The sequence below is a fragment of the Diadema setosum genome, chromosome 8 (genome assembly GCF_964275005.1).
Source record: "Diadema setosum chromosome 8, eeDiaSeto1, whole genome shotgun sequence".
In the NCBI taxonomy this organism is placed as follows: domain Eukaryota; kingdom Metazoa; phylum Echinodermata; class Echinoidea; order Diadematoida; family Diadematidae; genus Diadema; species Diadema setosum.
The window spans coordinates 15,354,473-15,374,352 of record NC_092692.1 but is presented as its reverse complement, the minus strand read 5'-3'; the positions used below and the strand labels follow the sequence as shown (position 1 = coordinate 15,374,352).

Here is a 19,880-nt window from a genome sequence, read left to right as displayed (position 1 = left end):
GGCATGAAAAAACATTGATGATATAACAGAAGAAACTTTATCAACAGAATATTTGTTTTAAACGTCACTCAATTTTCCAGATAACTTGTATTGTGATTCCATTGACAAGTTCCCATCAAATTTAGTCATTGTTCTTAAGATTTCACATTGGGGATGGACATTTCCGGTATGTCCACCCCGGGTATATCCACCCCTAGCATGAATCAGAGCGCGTAGACGTTGTGGCATGCTGTCCACCCGGTTGTTGATAACGTCGACAGGTATGGCTTCCCACTCTTTCCTCAACGCAGCTGCCAACTCCTGCAGATTTTGAGGAATGACCTCTCTGCCGTTGATGGCTCGGCCTAGGGCATCCCATGCATGTTCTATTGGGTTCATATCTGGCGAACAAGCTGGCCATGGCAACTGCTCAACCCCCTCTACTTCTAGCAATTCTCTAACTACAGCTGTCTTATGCGGTCTAGCGTTATCACCCTGCAGTCGGAAATTGAATCCATACACATGTCTTTCATATGGAAGGCAGTGGAACTCCAGTAACTCCCTGCAGACAGTGGCGTTCACTAGATAAGTAAACGCCACTAGTGGCGCCATCCGGCACCACTAGTGGCGTCTTTCCTCCGTAATGGATTCCGGCCCAGAACATGGGCCTCCTCCACCTTGGGTTGTCTCGTAGACACAGTCATCCCGAAGGCTTTCCCCAGCTAGTCGACGAACTCGTTGTCTCCCATCTCTACGGTTAAGGATGAACTGGCTCTCGTCCACGAAGATAACGTGTTGGTAATGTCCCCGTTGAAGCGTCCTGTGCTGCCTGTCCCAAAGGAGACGAGCTACCCCGTGGCGAACCGTCAGGCGTGGACATCTAACCAATCATCGTGCTTGGTAGCCATGTTGCATCAATCTGCAATTGACTGTTGATCTTGAGACGTTGATTCCATGATGTGTCCTCCACAAGAGTTGAAGACGACTCGCGGGTAACTTCCGGTTTCTGCGGCTAAGATTCAACAGTTGGCGATCATCTCTACTCGTTATCAGTCTGGGACGTCCTGGTTATTTCCGTGGCAGTACATTTTCTCTCTCATGATAACGCTTAAGGATTTTAGAAACTGCACCCTGTGAAATCCCTATGATTTCTCCTATGCGAGTCTGCTTGTAGCCCTCATGCCTAAGCCATATCACTCTCTCGCGCATTGCTGTCAGCATTGGACCAGGCATAGTCTAGGGGGATTCCGTACCAATTTTTAATGCTAACAGTACACGGAACTTGGAAAAAATAAACCTTCTCTATGCGGTGCAAAATCAGCAAAAAAGGCAATATTTCAACTGCACAGGGCTTTATAGTCTGCACAAGGTAACTTCGTTACGTAATAACACATTCCTCATGTTCAAGTATCATCTGAATAATGGGGTAACATTACGTAATCAATAACATACCAGCTTGTCTACAGACACCCTTTTAAATGCGAACAAATCGGTCGACTTTTATTCAAAACAAAATTATTCCACCTTTTTGACCAACAGTGTATTATTACTGCTACTACTATTAGACCCACTATACTAAAACTTTATTTGTTGTATTTTGCTTAAAGCGAGCTGTCACGTTATCCTATAGCAAAGAAAGCCTTCAGTGACTGGTCACAGATTAAGGGCAAGAACAGGGTACGACATAACAATAATTAAACTCTCCGCTACCCTCCTTATTTCCCATTTTTTAAGAAAGCAATATTTAGGACAAATTCACTTTGATATGAATTATGTGAATTGAGTGAATGGAGCAATGTTTCTAGAACACATCAGTGAATGTTTGAGGAAAAGCCGACAATCCGCTCAGTTACGATTTTTTGAAGTGTTAGTGCCACCATCGCTGGATGAGATATAAAGAAAATATAAAGGGAATTCCACAAAATTTCGGATTTTTTTTTTTTTTTTTACGTGCACATTCTCTCTATTTTTCACTGACGTATGTTATGGGAAATATTATTCCCCCTGCCTTCTGAAAGAGGCAAGTCAAGTACCTTTATAATGCGATTAATGTGAAAAGAATGTGGACCTTTTTAAAATATAATTTCTTTACAAGGTTCTCCGCACGTGACATCACAAACAGTAGTAGTCATCTCATCCAGCGATGGCGGCACTTGAAACTTCAAAAATGTATAACTTTTGGACGGATTGTCCAATTTTCCTCAAACTTTCACTGATGTATAAAATTGCTGCATCCACTCAATCAACACACACACACACACACACACGTATATATATATGTATGTATATATATATATATGTATATATATATATATATATATATATATATATATATATATATATAAGGTGAACTTGGACAGCCACATCAAGCCGGCATTGTGTTTTGTTTTCTCTTTCACGTTTGCAAATACAGTGTATTTGTTTTTTAAGCTTGATAAGTCTAACATATACTGTCGCGTATGTTATGTTCATACGAAAACTATTTACAGTCTCACCATTACGCAGTCTGAATCATTCAACCGTTATGCTCGCAATAAGTTTAACAACGCTATGGCATCACTGGCAAATGCTGCTCTAGATCAAGTACTAGTAGGTCGTATTTAATGAGTCTGCGTCCATTTCACTCATACCTAGATTTACAGCACACATACCTTTATCCACACTCCTATATACTTGGTATCTTATCGTTTTCTGCATGAGATGATCGTTAATCATGTTTCTCGTTATTCTGCCACTACAAAGAAATACAGTGATGCAGACTGAAGTCTGTTGTTTTCTTTTTCTGTTTCAATGTTTCTTGAAAAAGATATACTTCATGTTTTCTTTTGTTGTTGTTGTTGTCGTCGTCGTCGTTTTTACTTCTGTCATTCCCGTTATTGCAATGCCTAGCCTTTAACGGTTAGTCACAGTTTAAACACATACGATTCACACGTTATGCAATATTCTCTGATAACCATGACTTCATCATGGACTTCATGGCTACACTGACACACTTTAAAATATTGCATCGTCTCCAGCCAAAGTTAAATGCATATACTTACATGTATTTATTCCACCAAACAATTTACAACCATGTTAAAGCCAACATTATATTATAGTCATTGTCGATGTAATTCCGTTGAAACAACCTACTTTCGCTGATCTCAGAATCAGCCACGTCGACACGAGCACACGCATGCGTTCATCACGGATTCGGAATACTCAACTTCTCGACTACGTACATTGAGTCCAAAATGAATAGGTGACAAAAATATCGCCATTCAGGACCTTGTTGGAAGGGGCAGATCTTTGCCGATGTGCACGATTCATCTGGGCTCCATTTCATAAAACGTTGCCATATGATATCATAAGTGTCATGGCCATGATTATAGAATCCCGCTTCCTGATTGGATGTTGCTACAGGCAATTACTATTCAAGCCAAATTTAATTGCTATCCTAAAATTGCCATCCTAACATCTTTTAGGAAATCAGACCTAGGTGTGTTCAGTGATGCCAGTTGAATACGTCACAAATATGTTACATGTGAAATTCCGAAATCTATTGTTTGTTTTTCTTAGCGAATGTAAATAAAAAAAATAGAATAACACTACCACGACTTCTGAAAGATAATTTTCAACTATAATAGCTATTCAACTCATTTGTAAGGGGGAGTTGATGTCCTGAATACCACGTTTACCATGTCAAGTTAACACACAGTAATACTACGAGGCTAATCAATTTCATTTGTGTTGAAATCAAATCACTTACTACATTTTTTATTCAGAACTCAAAATTGAATAGCTAAAAAATACCAATAAAACGTTAACGTTTTTGGCGTAAATGTGTGAACTTCGCAGATGAATTTATAAAGGTAAGTCCCTAAACAAATGACTGTCTAATATGTTTAATGACAAGGATAAACAAATTATACCGTCAACACATTTTCGAAGCAGCACAATGGCCCGAATTCACGAAGGTGGTTTAAACTCAGACATTGGTACAAGTACAGACCATGGTTTAAAATAAGCGTATGATAGGCGTATATGCCTTTGATATGCACGTACCAACGCATTTTTGTCACTTTTTTGTAAACCATGGTTTAGATTTAAACGACCTTCGTGAATTCGGGCCAATATCTTTATAACGAAGACAGACAAACACATTTGCTTTTAAGGAACGCCAGGTGATTTCTGCTGTTGACGGCATCCCCTGGGCAGCATCATACAAAATATGACAACTACATGTACAAGGATTTAATATTCGATCTCAATTAGCAACAACAGATGTGCTATATAGAAACTGCTGGAACCCACATCATGTAAGAAAAAGAAGTCATCAAACTCAATTTGTCGTATGCATGGGGCGGACACCATCCTTCCATGTGTCTCAAAATGTACCAGTGAGGAAAATTGTCGCTCCATACAACATGCAATTGTATCTGGATAGGAGACTTATTAATGAGATTATTTCTCATGAACTGTTTTTGTTCGTTTGCTTGTTTCATCTAGGCTGTTGGCTTCGTTGTTGTAGTTGTTACTTCTCTCCGACTACTGAGCAATGTCCGGCTAACATAATTCTGTCAACTTAGCAAAGGTAAATCATTTCATTGGCCTACTTCCAAGAAAAGAGAGTTTCTCCTTCGTACTTAATAAGGGGAAATTTCCTTTGCAAATGCACGCACTCCTCCTGAAGTGCCGAGAGGAAAACAAATGAAGACAGAAATACTGTTCATTGGTCTATGTAAGTAAGTTCAGGCGTGCAGCGAGAATTCCCAGAGTAGCTACAAGCCAAGATATTGCAGCGGTGCTATCGGCGCCATTTCTGGGGTTTCTCCGACCCATGCGGCACGTTTTGTCGAACTGGCATCCGCCCGAGGAAGCGGTCAGGTGGGATACGGCCGTACTCAAGGGGCAAAAGAACTCCTTGCAGGGACCGACCTTGATGGGTAACTCGTTGTGGAGCATGAGTACACGGTGCTGACCGCTGGGACACCGCAAGAAGTTGAAAGCGACGTTGCCCCCGGTGGGGGAAATCCTTCCCGAGGACCAGTCGCGATCGATGCTCACGTTGTAGTTATTGGCCAGGAGTTTGGCCGAGTCTTTATAGAGTCCCAGTGAGGTCAGCAGGGGCTGGATAGTTGCATGGTGTGCAAACTTGAAATGCCCTTTGGGCGTGCTATGTAGGATTACAATGGAAACAAACAAAGAAACATTATACATTAACACTATTAAAAAGGTGTCTTATAAACTGGATACACTGGGACGTAACTCTTTTTGCCAATTCAAACATAGCTATGATCGATGACTGTCTTTCTTCTGCGTTTATTGAAATAGAGTCTGTAACTTCCACGAATAATAGGTCATTATTGAATACTCGTAATCGAGTGCCAACGTAGGCCAACTTTGAGAGGGTGCACAACTTCAGAGTGATAATCCCCCCCCCCCCTTTTCTTTCTCACTTATTTTCAAATGTTATCAGATTCCTGAACACATTTTTTTTTTCCAGACAATGGGTTAACATACCCATCATGTCACTGGTCAGTGTTACAATATTATCAATAGCATGCGTATTTTTTAATGACAGCAATGTTTAATCAATCACCCAAGTACTCATTTATTGATATGAAGTGGCAATTTGGCTAAGGGTTTACTATAATAGAGCGCCCCCATCTTTTTGCACCATGAGAAGCCAGGAGAATCCCATGCATGCAATTTGTTTTTATTTTTTTTTATCTTTCTTTTCCAAAGAGAATCACAACGTGATGGGATTCGATTCGATTCAAAGTTTATTTCATTTTCCGACAGAACATAAGTTACACTTCTTTTGACAACAGAGAATAAGGTAAATAGAACATTATGTATTGAAAAGAATGTACAACAATTGAGGACCTTATAGTAATTATACATTGTTGTAAAAAAGAAACAGAAGTGATCGAAATGAAGTACATGTATAACTTTGCTTAAAGTGCGAAAAATGGAGAGACCCACTAAAAAGACAGAGCTTGTAGAATGTGGGCCCCTCTGTGTTTAGTGTTGTTGGTCCTAGATTTTTAACGTTGTGTAAAAGATTATTTTACGGCAGCTAAAGTAATCTTGAAAATCGGGAAGAATTCCGATGATATTACAACAAGCTGAAATCAAAAGATCAACTTGTACAAAAAGGGGTTACTACGTACATGTACAGCCAACTTTCAATGCGACTTTCAGCTGACATTTAGAGACATTTCAGATTAGGGGTTTTTGTTGTTGTTGTTGTTGTTTTTTTGCGTGTATGTCTATCCAGTCTGATCACCCTTATCATCAGGTATTTCTCAAATCCTTGGGTAATCCCTTGAACTTTCAACGACTTCTTACTCAAATATTCACCTTGGCCTCCACATCTAGCAAATGTCAAACTACGCAATTTACGAAATGTACTTTCTTTTTATCAGTCTGCCTGTTACACTTGTTCGATCGTCAGCTCACATCAGTGCCGCGACATTTGGGGAAAAAAAAAAACAACTTAACAAACTAGGTTAAGATATACATCATGCGAGTTTGTAACGAATCATTTGTCATTCGTCGGGATTAAGCCTGCTGCTATACTCTGCTCACAGCCCAGCAATGCCAGACAAACACTCACGCAGACAAACCTGTCATGCTGTAATGAGGATATGGCATTTCCCCTCAGTCTCCAGAACAGTGTCTCAATGACAAATTTCCCGACTGTGGCGTACGCTGCCGCGGTCTAAGACTTTGAATGTACTTACTTCACGTGGCGTTTTTTTATGATACTATGCACATGGTAAAGTCCGGAATGCTACGTTCTCACGAATGAAGAATAGTATGAATGCAAACTTTTTCATTTCAGTGTCCATTTCCTTCCGTGTCTGTTTCTCAATCCATGTCCTAATACTAATAGTCCTTATTTTGCGCTTCTTTGATAAGACATTCGGATGAAATACATGTTTTAGCGGTTTGACACATGCCCTTCGATTTTGACATTGGGTACCATATATTAAAACCATAAAAGCCTCTCAGCGAGCTGCGATGGGCGGGGGTTAATTCTCGCTTCCCGATAAATGTCCCATGAGTGCGAGTTCAGGTATCGAGACGGAAGGAAAACGTATTGACTAGCGAGAAACAATGATGCATTTCAATGCATTATTGTTTCTCGCTAGTCAGAGCGGCATTTGTAGTTGATATCATATATCCTGAGCAAATATGACTAATTATACGATGTCTTGGTCTCTGAACTTATATGACGCTTCTTTTTTTTTTTTCTTCAAATTTACACATTTCCCTATTTTTGTGCATCATATTCTATATAATATAGTTGCAGTGGCATTTAATCAACATTTCGTTATTAACATTGTCATTCAGATTCACGAAATTCTTCCGTCTAGTTGTCTTTATTGGAACTGATTAACAATTATTTACGTCGATGTAGGGCAATTTGTTAATCAGTTTCAACATTGTTGTCATACCAATGTAATGCTTACCATATAGTGTCATTGTTATCATAGTCAGTATTCAATAATTGTTGTTATCCTCCTCAATGTCATTTTTAGACACTGAAGTTGAACTGTGATCAAGACTATCAGTTTATAAAGTCCATCATTATTTGGGCCCACATATATTGTCATATCTACCATCAGAATAATCTCAATCTAAATGGTTTTAAAAAAGTCATCGCTGTCGTGAATCATGCTTCATTACAGGCAATTACAGCAGCACCGGATTTTAACAATTGGATTTCCCGTGTCCCTAGCGGTCACAGGAAAAGGTAAGATATAAACACAATAAAAACAACGGAACCTACTCAGGTGCAGCAGTAGCAACGTCCCGTAGGTAGTCGACGATGTCGTCTATCAGTGGGCAGGCGATTTTTGAAGTGATATCATAACCGTAGCCTTCGGTCCAGTAGTACTTGAGGTCGAGGTAGTATTCGACCACGCGCTTTTCGTCGTCCGAGAACAAGTAACACCAAGGGGTGTAAGTCCCACCATAGTACGTCGTCTCGTAGCCACACATGTGATGTATCAGCTCAATTTGATCTGGCGTGGATAAGGAAAGAAACCATGAAGATAAAAAGATATAGGAATCGAACGAATGATGAAATACAAGCCAAGAGTAACTAATAGTTTACAGCTGTGATAGACTTGACCTTGTGGATAATTTGTGATGAGCGCTGCGCAGGTAATCACGACAGTCGTTTCCTTCGGCCGAAGAAGATCTTCTCTCCCATCATCACCATAGTACTGTGTGGGCTTGAAGAAAGCTTGGGAATGTTAACGCCACTAATCATCCTTATCGAAATAACAAAACAACAACAACTTTGTGATATCGTACATAGTTGATACAATGACATAGTATAGTCACATACATGTACCATAATACTTGCAGCACGAGATCGACCATGCTCCGTTCATTGCATGATTTTTTTTTCCATAATCTTTTATTGATTCCATATTCAATACAATTTCATGATAAATCGAATCATATGTATTACAGAATTCACGATTTAACAAAACACAATTATAATGAAATCAAACCAAGCTGTACTTTCAGCAGGAACAGTGCATTAGCAAAGGAAATACAATTCACCGAGAAAAAAAACAACATACACTGCTTACTTGCTTTCATTAAAATCAAATGGATCTGTCCTTTTAACATGACAGCGCATTCATTAAAAAAAAAAAAATATTTATATTAAATGGAGCTGTACTTTCAGCGTAACGGTGCTTCATACAAAGAAATATTTAACACATCAATATGCACCCAATTAAAATCGATATACAACCAAATGGAATCGATATTCCCGTTAATCACCCCCTCCCCCTCCCCCTCCCCCCCCCCCCCCCCCTCCCTTCCCCCCTTCCCCGTGGACATCTGGCTCCGGGTCCTTCCATACTTATTTTCAAATTTTCCCATTTACTAAAATGAATGGTTCAAGTTCCCTTCATTGATGCTAATTTCTTTTCCTCAAATCTATCCTCTAAAATATTATTTTTTTATTTCACGATATGTAGGCGGCTTTCCATATTCTCTACTTTTAAAAATCAAATATTTAACCAAAATCAAAATGTGATTTAACAACTGATGTTTTCCCCTATTATCCTCCTTCCACCCAAACAGAATTTCTTCCCAAGTACAATTTTTAAATTCAACATTCTCTATCATTTCTTCACATGATTCCTAGAGTAATTTCACATGCTCACAAATATAAAATAAGTGTTTGTATGTTTCTTCTTCTTTTTCACAAAAAGAGCATAAATTACTTGCAGTAAAACCAAACCTGAAAAGATGGTGATTTGTATAAACAATACCATGCATCAGTTTAAACTGAAACTCTCTTAATCGGCTATTTGTGAATAGCCGATGCGTGAATGAATCGATGAAGAGATTATGACAATTTTGCCACAGAGGCAAATAAATAGATACTATAAAGAATACAGGGTTTTGGCAAGAGAATCTGTAAATCTCAAATTGTCCATTCTGTAGATAGTCCCCTAATACCATTTTCCCGGAGTCGGGTCTTGTCATTCAAATTCAAATGGTTTTATTTCCATATAAGGTAATACAAAGTAATACACATAACGTTTACATGAGTACATAATATCTAAATGAACTTTGAATCACGTAAGTTTCGACAAAACATGAATACAATTATTAAAATGATAAACTCTGGTTTGGAAAAATAAACAAGTAGGCAATACAATCTTGATTTATCACTCTGCGTGGAAAAGAGGAATTCACAAGAAAAACATAGCTTGTAAAATTTGTGAATTACTCTAGAAGTTGAGGGCATCTCAAGATCCGTCAAGGACTCCATGTATAAAATTTTGATATCCTGATGTCAGGCGAAATAATCAGAAAATAAAAAAGGAATATGACAAGAACAGGAACAAAAGCAGGGACGGAACAGACAGAAAATAAAACTGAAGATAGGCATGACAAAGAAAGGGAGTGAAACAAAACAAGACAAAAATACATCCAGTTATCTGGAAAGGTCACCAAGGCATGAGAAAGAACTTAAAATCCTATACAAATTCGGCTTAAAACACAAACTCTTAATAATTAACAAAATACTTATCATCAATTAACTTATTTATTTCTATGAAAATAACAAAAAAAAATCAATCTATTTGTTTGTTTTCGTGAGGACGACAAAAGATTTTTTTTCAGTTTTGATTTACAGGAAGGAAAAGTCAGAGCATCTTTTAGAGTATTATCAAGGCTGTTCCAGAACCTCGGGACAGTGAAAACGAACGTATTTTGGGCGAGAATTGTACGTAGTAATGGTAAATGATATTCACTGGAACGTCGAGTAGGATAATTGCGTACCGCATCATTGCGGCGAAAGATTTTATCAAATATTTGTGGTAAACTTTAATCAATATATTTGAACATAAATTGACCCAACTGAAATAAATATAAATCATTTATCTTTGATAATTTATCATCACAAAACAAATTATTAGTATGAGCACGCGGATTTAAGTTAAAGATTACTCTCGACTTTTTTTTTTTTGCGATAATAAATTTTTTTCCAAAAGGAATTGATGCGTGTTGTCCCACACCAATATATAATTCAAATACGGTAAAATAAAACTGGAGTAAAGCATAGTTAATGTGGAAGATGGTAAAAAATATTGTACCGTTTGAATTTCTGTATCACAGAGGAATGTATGCCATTTGTATGCCAGTATGGCAGCGTTGTTCATTAGTCTGGTCAATATTTTGCAGCATATTCTGATTTTTATCCTACATTGGACAGATGTTGGAGAGTATTACCTGATAAATTGATTGCATGCAACGAAGTGCAAGGTCATAACTGGGCTCCCCACGACAGTCATGGTAATGTATACAATAAAGTGTAAACCTTTTCTAAAACGGATGTGGCATACCCCTCCCCTGCTCCTGAATGTTGGCATAGCAACAAGCTAAGATTGACGTGGCAATTATAGCGGGGGAACTTGTAGTGACTCACGCCTCTTGTGACTGCCTGGGTGTGTATCAGGAGTTGGCCCTGATCCGACAGAATGCGGAACAGAGCAGGGGTGCGTCATGTCTCCCGGATTCCCTGTCTCGTCAATGCAGTATATGAATTTATACCACTATTTTAGATTCATAAAAAAAAAAAAAAGAACATCAGTGGAATCGCAAATTGTGTATAAATATCAAAGATGTATGCAAATGGTTTATCCTTGGTATACTGAGGTATTGGTGTACCCACTGTTTCATTGCGACAGAGTGTAAGATAAAAAAGTCAAGAAGACTTACTGGAAACACGCACACAAAAGGCATTACGTATATTTATGCAAGATTTACCTGGACATAATGAACACACAGGTTTTACAACTACCCTGTAACCTTTTCATCACTCTCCCTCAACCATACCCCACCCCCTTCTCGGCGAGGAACGGGTTGCTAAAATACTGTCTGATTTTAGAAGAGATTCAATGCATATAAGTCATCAATGTTATCAAAGGAGTTTTCCTGAAAATTTTCATAGACCTTTAAAGAGAACGAATACTGAGAGCCTGACTGGGAAAGCGCTAGGAAATGTCAGTAACCTCCTTTAGAGAGAATCGTTTTACGGAAATCTGGGATGATGCATCTCTGGATCGTATGATCGAGAGTGTAAACACTCATAGATGTCACATGACATGGTCATGAAACGGTGGCATCAATAGGTTTATGCCCGAAGAACACCGTTCTATCGGTTATTGTTAGAGAGGAAAGATATTAAGCCTCCTATACGAACATTAAGGCCCTCGGCGTTTAAAGACCTTACAAAGGCATAATTTACCATTTACAGATGAAACAAAAACCCAGCATTAGTGCTTCAAAATGGTTCTAAAATGGGAGTTAGGGATAGAAATAACCAATGTAAAAATTTGAAGCAGTGTATATAATCGATGTTAAGTATATCTGATTGTTAAATACACAAAATGTGAACAATAGTTATAATAAAAATGTTTTCAGACTAAACCGTCTAGTTATGGTTTAATCAGAAAAATAGTGATATCTCCTTATATTTTAGGCTTCGTTGCAAAATTGTATATGATAGGATGTTTTGTGATAGAACTGACGTACACATATGCATCATAAGTGATATCTTGAACATTTTTTGAATCACTGCTTCCAAAGGTAAACAGGACCTTTAACCTTTTCTGTGTCAGGGCCGTTGGACAGTGTGTAAAACGCTTTGGGGTTTTCTGTGCCTATCGGGACTCCAAGCACACCCAATGGATTAAAGTTCAATAGAAGCTTTGGAAGCCTGGATAACTTTACTCAAAACTATTGCCAAGTGTCATTCTTTTCAAGAATAATCTCTGCACAAGAAATCACGTCAATTAACTCACACTAATTCTATATACATGATGACACACTTTCAATGAATATCATTTTATAAAAAGCCCCTCGGATTGAGGACAAACAAAATCCTTTTGCAAACATAATTTGTCATTAAAATCAATTATTGAATTTTGAACGAGTAAAAGTATCACCAAAATTATGTTCATCGCATGACATTAACACTTTACATCGAGATCTCGAGGGAAGGTGTTGGACGTTTTTACTTACTTTTCATCGGTTTGATAAAATTCCATTTATTTGAGGATTCATCTAAGAGGATAATGACTAGAAACGATAACGATAATAGAGCATTCAGGAAATATCATACGCAACGCGCGGGACTTTATAAAGGCTTTGTGCAAGTACATTGTATACATCTCTGGCGGCGACAGGCACTAAATGGTTGAGACCCTGCCTGACGTTAGTCAAGATGAGTCAAGCTCTTACTATCAACCGCAGCTCATGATGTTTACGCTATGTAACACACCTAAGATATGTCTATGGATGTGCGCTATATACTGCTATAGGGATGTGTTAAACGTACTCGAGGACGGACTAATGATTGAAATGATATGGCACATCAATTGCTTTCTTCGCACTGAATGAACTTTTATACATGTGTGTGTGTAGATGTATGTTAAATTTGTCACGTCCGGTGTGTGTGAACACACATTATTATAAACTTATGTTGAATAGGAAATTTAAGATACACTAAACTCTCCAGTTATTTTGGTAATGAATATGTGAAAATTCAATGTTTTTGTTTGTTCTCATTAAGATATGATTAAAATATGGTACAATGGATGTTATACTTGAATCTTTACACACGATTACTTTACGCCCTTTTCATGTGAGTGCAAAACTGGGTAGGCTACGTAGTAATGAAATACCCTCAAGAGGAGAACAATAATACACTGGGTCGATAAGACCTATACCGTCATTTCCTACATATATTTGCATATATAAACTCTGTCAGAAATCAACACATTTAGAATGTTAAAGAGGAGGTCTTGCTTGTTTACTGATATATAGTTTGTAAAATTACATTCGGTTCATTACCGATCGAGATGTTTTTTGGAGTCGCAGAGCCGGGTGGAGTAAGTCTACGGCCCACAGCCTTGCGTACTGCCGCCATCTCAGGGCCGCGAGCGAACTTCGTCTGCTCGATAATCGCTTGTGGGTCGTTGTCCACAGTCCTCGCATACTTCTCACAGTTTTGGTAGAACAACAGAAGCCGATCTTTTCCCCTCTCTTCGTGATCGATAGAGGCGACACTCACTTTGCCCGTCGACGGATAGCGACAAGTCACAGTGTCCTGTAACCAGAGATAAAAAAGGAAAGTTACACATTCACCCAATTTCCGCCGTCAACGCCGACGGACATTACCTTGAATCTCATGTTTGTTGTAACACATCTGTTTGCACCTTGGAGGAATAAGCTATCATATACATGCATTTCTCATTGGATTTACATTTCATTTGCATTTCATCTGCATGCAAATTGAAAAAGTTCATTGTTCAATAAAGTGACAATCGCACAAAGCTAAATCCATTGTATTTCTTAATGACACGTGAACAAAAGAGAAGTACTTAAGAATGATACCTACTTGTGAATCAATAAATCCATTGTGGGCCCATTAATCACATACTGAGAGACAAGATATCAAGACGCGATTGCACACAGTAGCTTGCCTGATGTTGCCAACTCTATAGTTGAAACAGGGAGATTGCGGATGATCACTATGGCTTTGTTTGATAATCGAGGCTTTGCTGGCCAAGATTTTTTGGCAGGCCATGGACCTTGAATTTTTGTTGGGTTTTATACGGATACATTTATAGCATCACTGACAGTGGGGTTTGCTTGAAAAGCATTTTGAATTGAACAACTTTGAAGCTTAACAAGGTGCCAAATTACCTCGCTGAGTCAGCCTGCCAATATATTGTGCATTATCTGAGGATGAATGCATCGAAATAAGCATTGTCGAAGAGTTTTCATCCTATCGTATTTCTTCCTGCGTCATTTTTTTTTTCTGAAGGTGTCTCTCCATGATCCCTTCTTTACTGAGAGGCCTATAAGGCCTACTTGTAATGAGGTCTGCTTTGCGATCATTTAGTTTGAATTTCTCCTCGGCATTATAGATGAGGATGATACATGTTCTTCCATTTTCAGTCAAACTGGTTCCCGTATTTTGTATTCCTTAAGCTGTTTGAAGTGATATAGAATACCAGGAAATCGATGTTTATAGAAAAAAAAAATGCATATGACTTTCTCTCTGTCATACAGACCTATCTCTCTTTGGACAAACGAGGCGTGGGAAAGAACAGAAAATGCATGAATTTAATATCTATCACAAAAGAAAACGGGAAACGACGCTTATAATGTCCACATGTCCATTCTAAGACAATCCTCATTGATGGAGCTTATAGGTCCTACCTTTGTCGGAGCTTTTCGCGTGATGTTGCACTGATATTCGAATCCAAGCAAGCCATTGATAAAGCCAATCGCACTTTCCGTTGTCCGTCTCTTGTACGTGCTCTGAAAACGGAATTCGTTGAGTGGGTTTGTGCTGATGAGTTGTGGTAGTCGGGTCTTGATCCTCGAGCCGAGATTCTGCATCTCAGCAAGACCAGCTGAATGGAGTTGGCCCTGAAGAGAGAGTGCGTACAGGTTGTCCGTGATGTTAGTTAAGTACGCGTAGTCGTTGCTGACTCCCGTCTTCTTTAGTTGAGTCAAAAAGGCATTGTACTCTGCGATGTCACTCGCGCCCGGGTACCTTGTCCCGTGGCGATAGACCACGTAGACGCCCGCGGGCTGACATTCAGCGACGGCGGAGATTTCTGCGACGTCGCGGGCGATAGCGCGCCAATCGCGAAGTCGATTGGCAATTTCGTTCGTACCGGGTTCGAAGCTGGAATCGTAGCCGGTCTTTGTGCTGTAGCGGGGCGTCGGAGCATCGGCCGGCGCTCCCCCCTGCCCCTGTCCGTCGACGTGGACAAGGGAAGCTAAGAGTAGTATCGGTAAAACGTAAATCATGTCAACTTCTGAGGATATTCGGCGATGGAAGGAGGAAAAAGGTCTACAAAGTCGTGTGAGGCTCCTGACTAATAGGTGTGTGTGAGTGATCCAGGCAACGAGTGTCGGGTGGTGTGACAGTTGTGACGAAGGCTAGAAGCCGCTAGGGGCTGGAATCTGCACAGAACTAGCATTGTGTGTCTCACGTGACGTGGGAGTCACGTGATCTTCCTTGTCTTTCATGTCTATGTTGCATGGAGAAACATCAGTCAGTGATGTGGCGGCTCTACAAGCATAGCTCGGCAATCTTGAGATGTTAATAGGAAGGTGTGCTAGTCAGTGCAACACAACCCATCCCCACCTATAGTACCCCAATCCTGCTGACAAAATGAAATTAAGTTGGTTTTAGAGATTTCCTCTTGATTCCTAATTTGTTCAACCATAATTATGAAATCATACTTCAGTCATATCAAATCAAAGTTTTTACATCATTTAGTGAATACTGCAAATATAATTAAATTTTATATGGCCTTCGAGAAAATAGCTACTATTATACAACACACGAGTGACCTTATAACGTCATTGTATTGCCTCGGCTACACGCATACGGGGTATGATCATGTACACACACACACACAAGTAAGCATGGGTAGCCTCACAGAAGTGCGACGGAATTACACGTAAAGCTGACTCACTTTGACCTGAGGGATGTACCCCAATGCCATTTTATTTTTTAATGCACCATCACTTTAGATGCATGTATGCAAACACCAACTGATTACCGGGTCGAATCATTGCATCGCAACTGCGAGTCAAAATAACATGACATTTTGCACACAACAATATGCTCACGCACCATTTCTGTACATAAGATTGAACCTGCATCAAAACAACAACAACAACAACAAAAACCTTCGAAAGTAGTCAGATATGTATTTTTAGTTAAGGGCGGATTCTGAAAGTACTCATTCTGAGCTTTACAATGACACATAATCCAACACAAATGGACTTTGCGAACCCCCTAAATAACGGAAAGAAAGTACAGTCTGGAAAAGTTTCTACTTTGAAGTTTCTACTTCTGTAATTTCACCCAGCTGTTCTCTCTGCAATGAATTCGCAGCGAATGTGTCATATGATGATACGGCATCCAGCGACTGTATGACGTGATGACTCTGTTCATGTTCATTCTTTCTCAAGAATAGGCACTTTGATACAATCCTGATATATTTGCGAGTCATTTGCCCATTCTCATGATTGTCCTCTGATCGAGAAAGGTTTGTCATAATTGAATACACTCAAATATTGCATCACCGAATCTACATGCATGTTCTGAAATCTACTCAAGATACAACTACAGTAGGCACCAAAAATGTAACCTTGAGTGTCACACCACGTGCATACTATGATATATTAGAGCAAATGTGCTTAGGCTATTGTGACGATCATCAACAAATTGCACATACAGTCTAATATTATGTATACATATCACTTTTATCAACTTGTTGCTTTCGGGGGCAGGGGCTATATCATGTTGTAAAAACACCATTTCATGATTCAATTAACATTAGTGAATCTGATTTATGTTATTACTCCCACGGTTACTTGCAACAACTACTGTTAACACTATGGGCCTACTATGGATTAGTGGCAACGTTGTTTCATCGCTGAGCCAATACACTACCGTACCAGTTACTCATCCATATAGCCTTTGATTACAAGTATACCATAACCCACTTTAGCGATGTCGTATCAAACAGTAAAATGACTGAAGACCGTCTTCTTATATATAGCAAAAACAAAACTCACACACACACCCTCACACCTTCACACTCACTCACACACACACACACAGACACACAAATAAAGAACACGAAAATTCCTGTCGGGAGTAGCGCGTCACGTTAAGGTCAATTTTAACAGGAAGTTCCTATTTCAGTGGTTGAATTAGCACCTGCTCATGCAGTCTTCGGAATGTCAATTTCCAATACATGTACTCGATTCTACGATAAAGTAGTCTCGAAGAGGTCATTTGGACTGACTGTGGCATATCAGACCAAAGAATAAGGAATGTATTTAAAGGAAACCCACGGTTCTTCAGCATATTGTGATCCAATGTAGACATGAAATACATAAACCTCAATAAAGTCACTGAAGCAACGAAAATGAGTATCAGCAACGAAAGGTTTTAATTCAAATGGCTGTCTTTCAGCAATTGCTTATTCCAACGTACACGGTTACTAAATAATTACGAGCCTATAGGCATATTACTATGTGTATGTGTGTATTTTACAATTATTTCACCCTGTTGGCGAGTATGGGGCCAATTTCATCGATGTACATAATATGATTGAACTTGTGCTATTAAAATTGCTATTACAGTACGGAAAGTAAAAACTAATTTTGTTAACAAATATTCTGTAATTAGGTTCTTTTTTTTATAGAGAAAAAGTCATGCAAAGAATCTACCAATGACGTACAATAGTGCACTACAATGATAAGCACATTTTGCATTCACCACTCTCCTCAAACCGTATTTTCTAAGATGCATCTTAATACATTGTTAAAATGTGCTATAGTATTTAACAACCACCATAGGATAACTTTTATCCAATCACGCGGTGCGCAAAGTCATTTTAATGTTGTTGTTATTTTCTTTTTTTTTTATTCAGCTACTACCAACTACAGTATAAACGGGGAAGAAATGCGATCAAACTAGTCAATCTATTGTTGACGTCATGGTGATTTATTTGTTAAAGTGCGCAGGTGGCCAACAGCAGCACGCGCGCACTACGCAACCAACAACTCGACGGGTACGGTACATTACGGTATGTGACTGGGAACTTTTCTCATAGTTACAACCACTTGCTGTGTTGTCGCTTACGATTTGCTTATTGTCGCTTCGATTTGCGAATTTAGCGGATCATTGCCAATTTTGGAACTATGGGATCCAGAAATTCCAAACTTGGCCCACGCCCTTCGAACTCGTCGTCTAAAACCTCGATTGGAGTTCAGGGCTGTTTCAGAAGTATCTTCTGTTTTAAGAGGCTGAACAGGGTGAGTTTGTCTTTTATAATCTTTCGAGTTACTTGAAATGATTTCATGTTTTGAGTTTGTTGGGAGATAGATGCTGACAGGTGTAACTTTGAATGTGTGATTTATTGTGTGTCTTGATGTGTAGAAATTAATTTCCGGTAATACATTTCGGTGAAAAAGAAAAAAAAAATCTCCTCATGCTTGATTTGATAATATTCCACAGGTACTACACAAGGACATGTACTCATTTTTTTTTCACACTGTGTTTTATAAAGAATCTCGATTTAATGGAGGTATTTAGCCGTTTGATCACTGAGATACCGCGCAATATTTGTGGCGCTTTCGTTTGAAGAAGATCCAAGGGAGTAAGAATATTTAATCCTATCATGCTCATTTCTCTGTGTGTGTATTTCTCTCTCTCTATCCCTCCGTAACAAGTTGTTAGCATTTAACTGTCCCAACCATAGAAAAGAAAATGCATCTATAGACATATTAGCTTAACTTTTATCTGTGTTGGATCTCCGACAATGATCAAAGCGATCACAATGACTTTTGTTTTACTTCTTATGCCTTATATTCAAATCGACGATTTAAAGAAAATAAAATCACTACAAGGAAACATACACATTCATACATAATGAATGGGGAGACTTTATACAATGAATATGAATATGAAAGCAAATCAAAATTGAGTTATGCTAGGCAATGACAGTCTACATTTGAAGTTAATCTTAGTAGCTTTATACACCTCTCCCTCTAATAGAATTTTACAGTAAAATACGGGAAAATGATTTCAGCGAATTGATAGAAACACACACACACATGAATATATTAAAGAAAAAAATGCACAGTTAATAACTTGAAGATGATAATGCCACAATACATTATCTAGCGGATAATCTACATACTGTACATAACTAAGTGTAATGAAATACTGACATATAAAACACATTCACGTATGGTGAACAAAAACACTGAAATTAAATCAATACTAAGAAATAATCAGATGACATGTAACCATTCACTGGCGGATGTTGATAACATCATGTTTTGTACTGTGCTCTATTTGTGACATTTCCATTAGCAAAGGAGGTAAAATTTGTCAAGTCCTTCTGAGGTTTTGCAGGGAAAAGTTCGTACATCTTTTGCGATTATATTCCCATACTTTTGTGATACACAGCCTTGTAACATACTTGTTTAAAAGTCTTCATAATCGTTCTGTATTTAAATGGATAGTTAAATCAATTCATCATTTAACTAAGATGGCAAAGTTTGTAAATTTTCCCAGTTCCATTATATTTGCCTGTAACCATGGGTTACGATCTGGTTGATTTTTATACACAACATTGCGTGAGTGTTTCCAAAGTCATATCCCAGAGCAAGCTGATTTGATCTTTTCATTGTTTTGTTTTGTTTCTTTTCATTGTTTTGTTTTGTTTTGTTTTGTTTTTGATTAGCGTTTTGTGTGCTGTTATTGGTATACTCGGGTATCATGCTACCTTTGAGAATTAGGTCAACCTGCGCGTATGTCTCCA

General features: G+C 38.6%; 1 protein-coding gene across 1 annotated transcript; it reads right to left on the bottom strand.

The window, feature by feature from the left end:
* Positions 1–3,002: 3,002 nt before the first annotated feature.
* LOC140231515 (multiple inositol polyphosphate phosphatase 1-like) lies at positions 3,003–15,340 on the bottom strand. The gene is made up of 4 exons (XM_072311650.1): positions 14,734–15,340; positions 13,360–13,615; positions 7,760–7,994; positions 3,003–5,134 (listed from the first exon to the last, which is right to left on the bottom strand). Exons 1-4 carry the CDS (start codon positions 15,331–15,333, stop codon positions 4,696–4,698), a joined length of 1,530 nt encoding a protein of 509 aa, XP_072167751.1. The 5' UTR covers positions 15,334–15,340; the 3' UTR covers positions 3,003–4,695.
* Positions 15,341–19,880: the final 4,540 nt, after the last annotated feature.

Excerpts from the sequence above, each read along its gene's own strand:
- LOC140231515 (XM_072311650.1), bottom strand. The coding sequence starts at position 15,333 with ATGATTTACGTTTTACCGATACTACTCTTAGCTTCCCTTGTCCACGTC. Across the intron at positions 13,616-14,733 it reads CGCGAAAAGCTCCGACAAAG|GACACTGTGACTTGTCGCTA; the intron begins GTAGGACCTATA and ends CTCTGGTTACAG. Across the intron at positions 5,135-7,759 it reads GTTGCTACTGCTGCACCTGA|CACGCCCAAAGGGCATTTCA; the intron begins GTAGGTTCCGTT and ends AATCCTACATAG.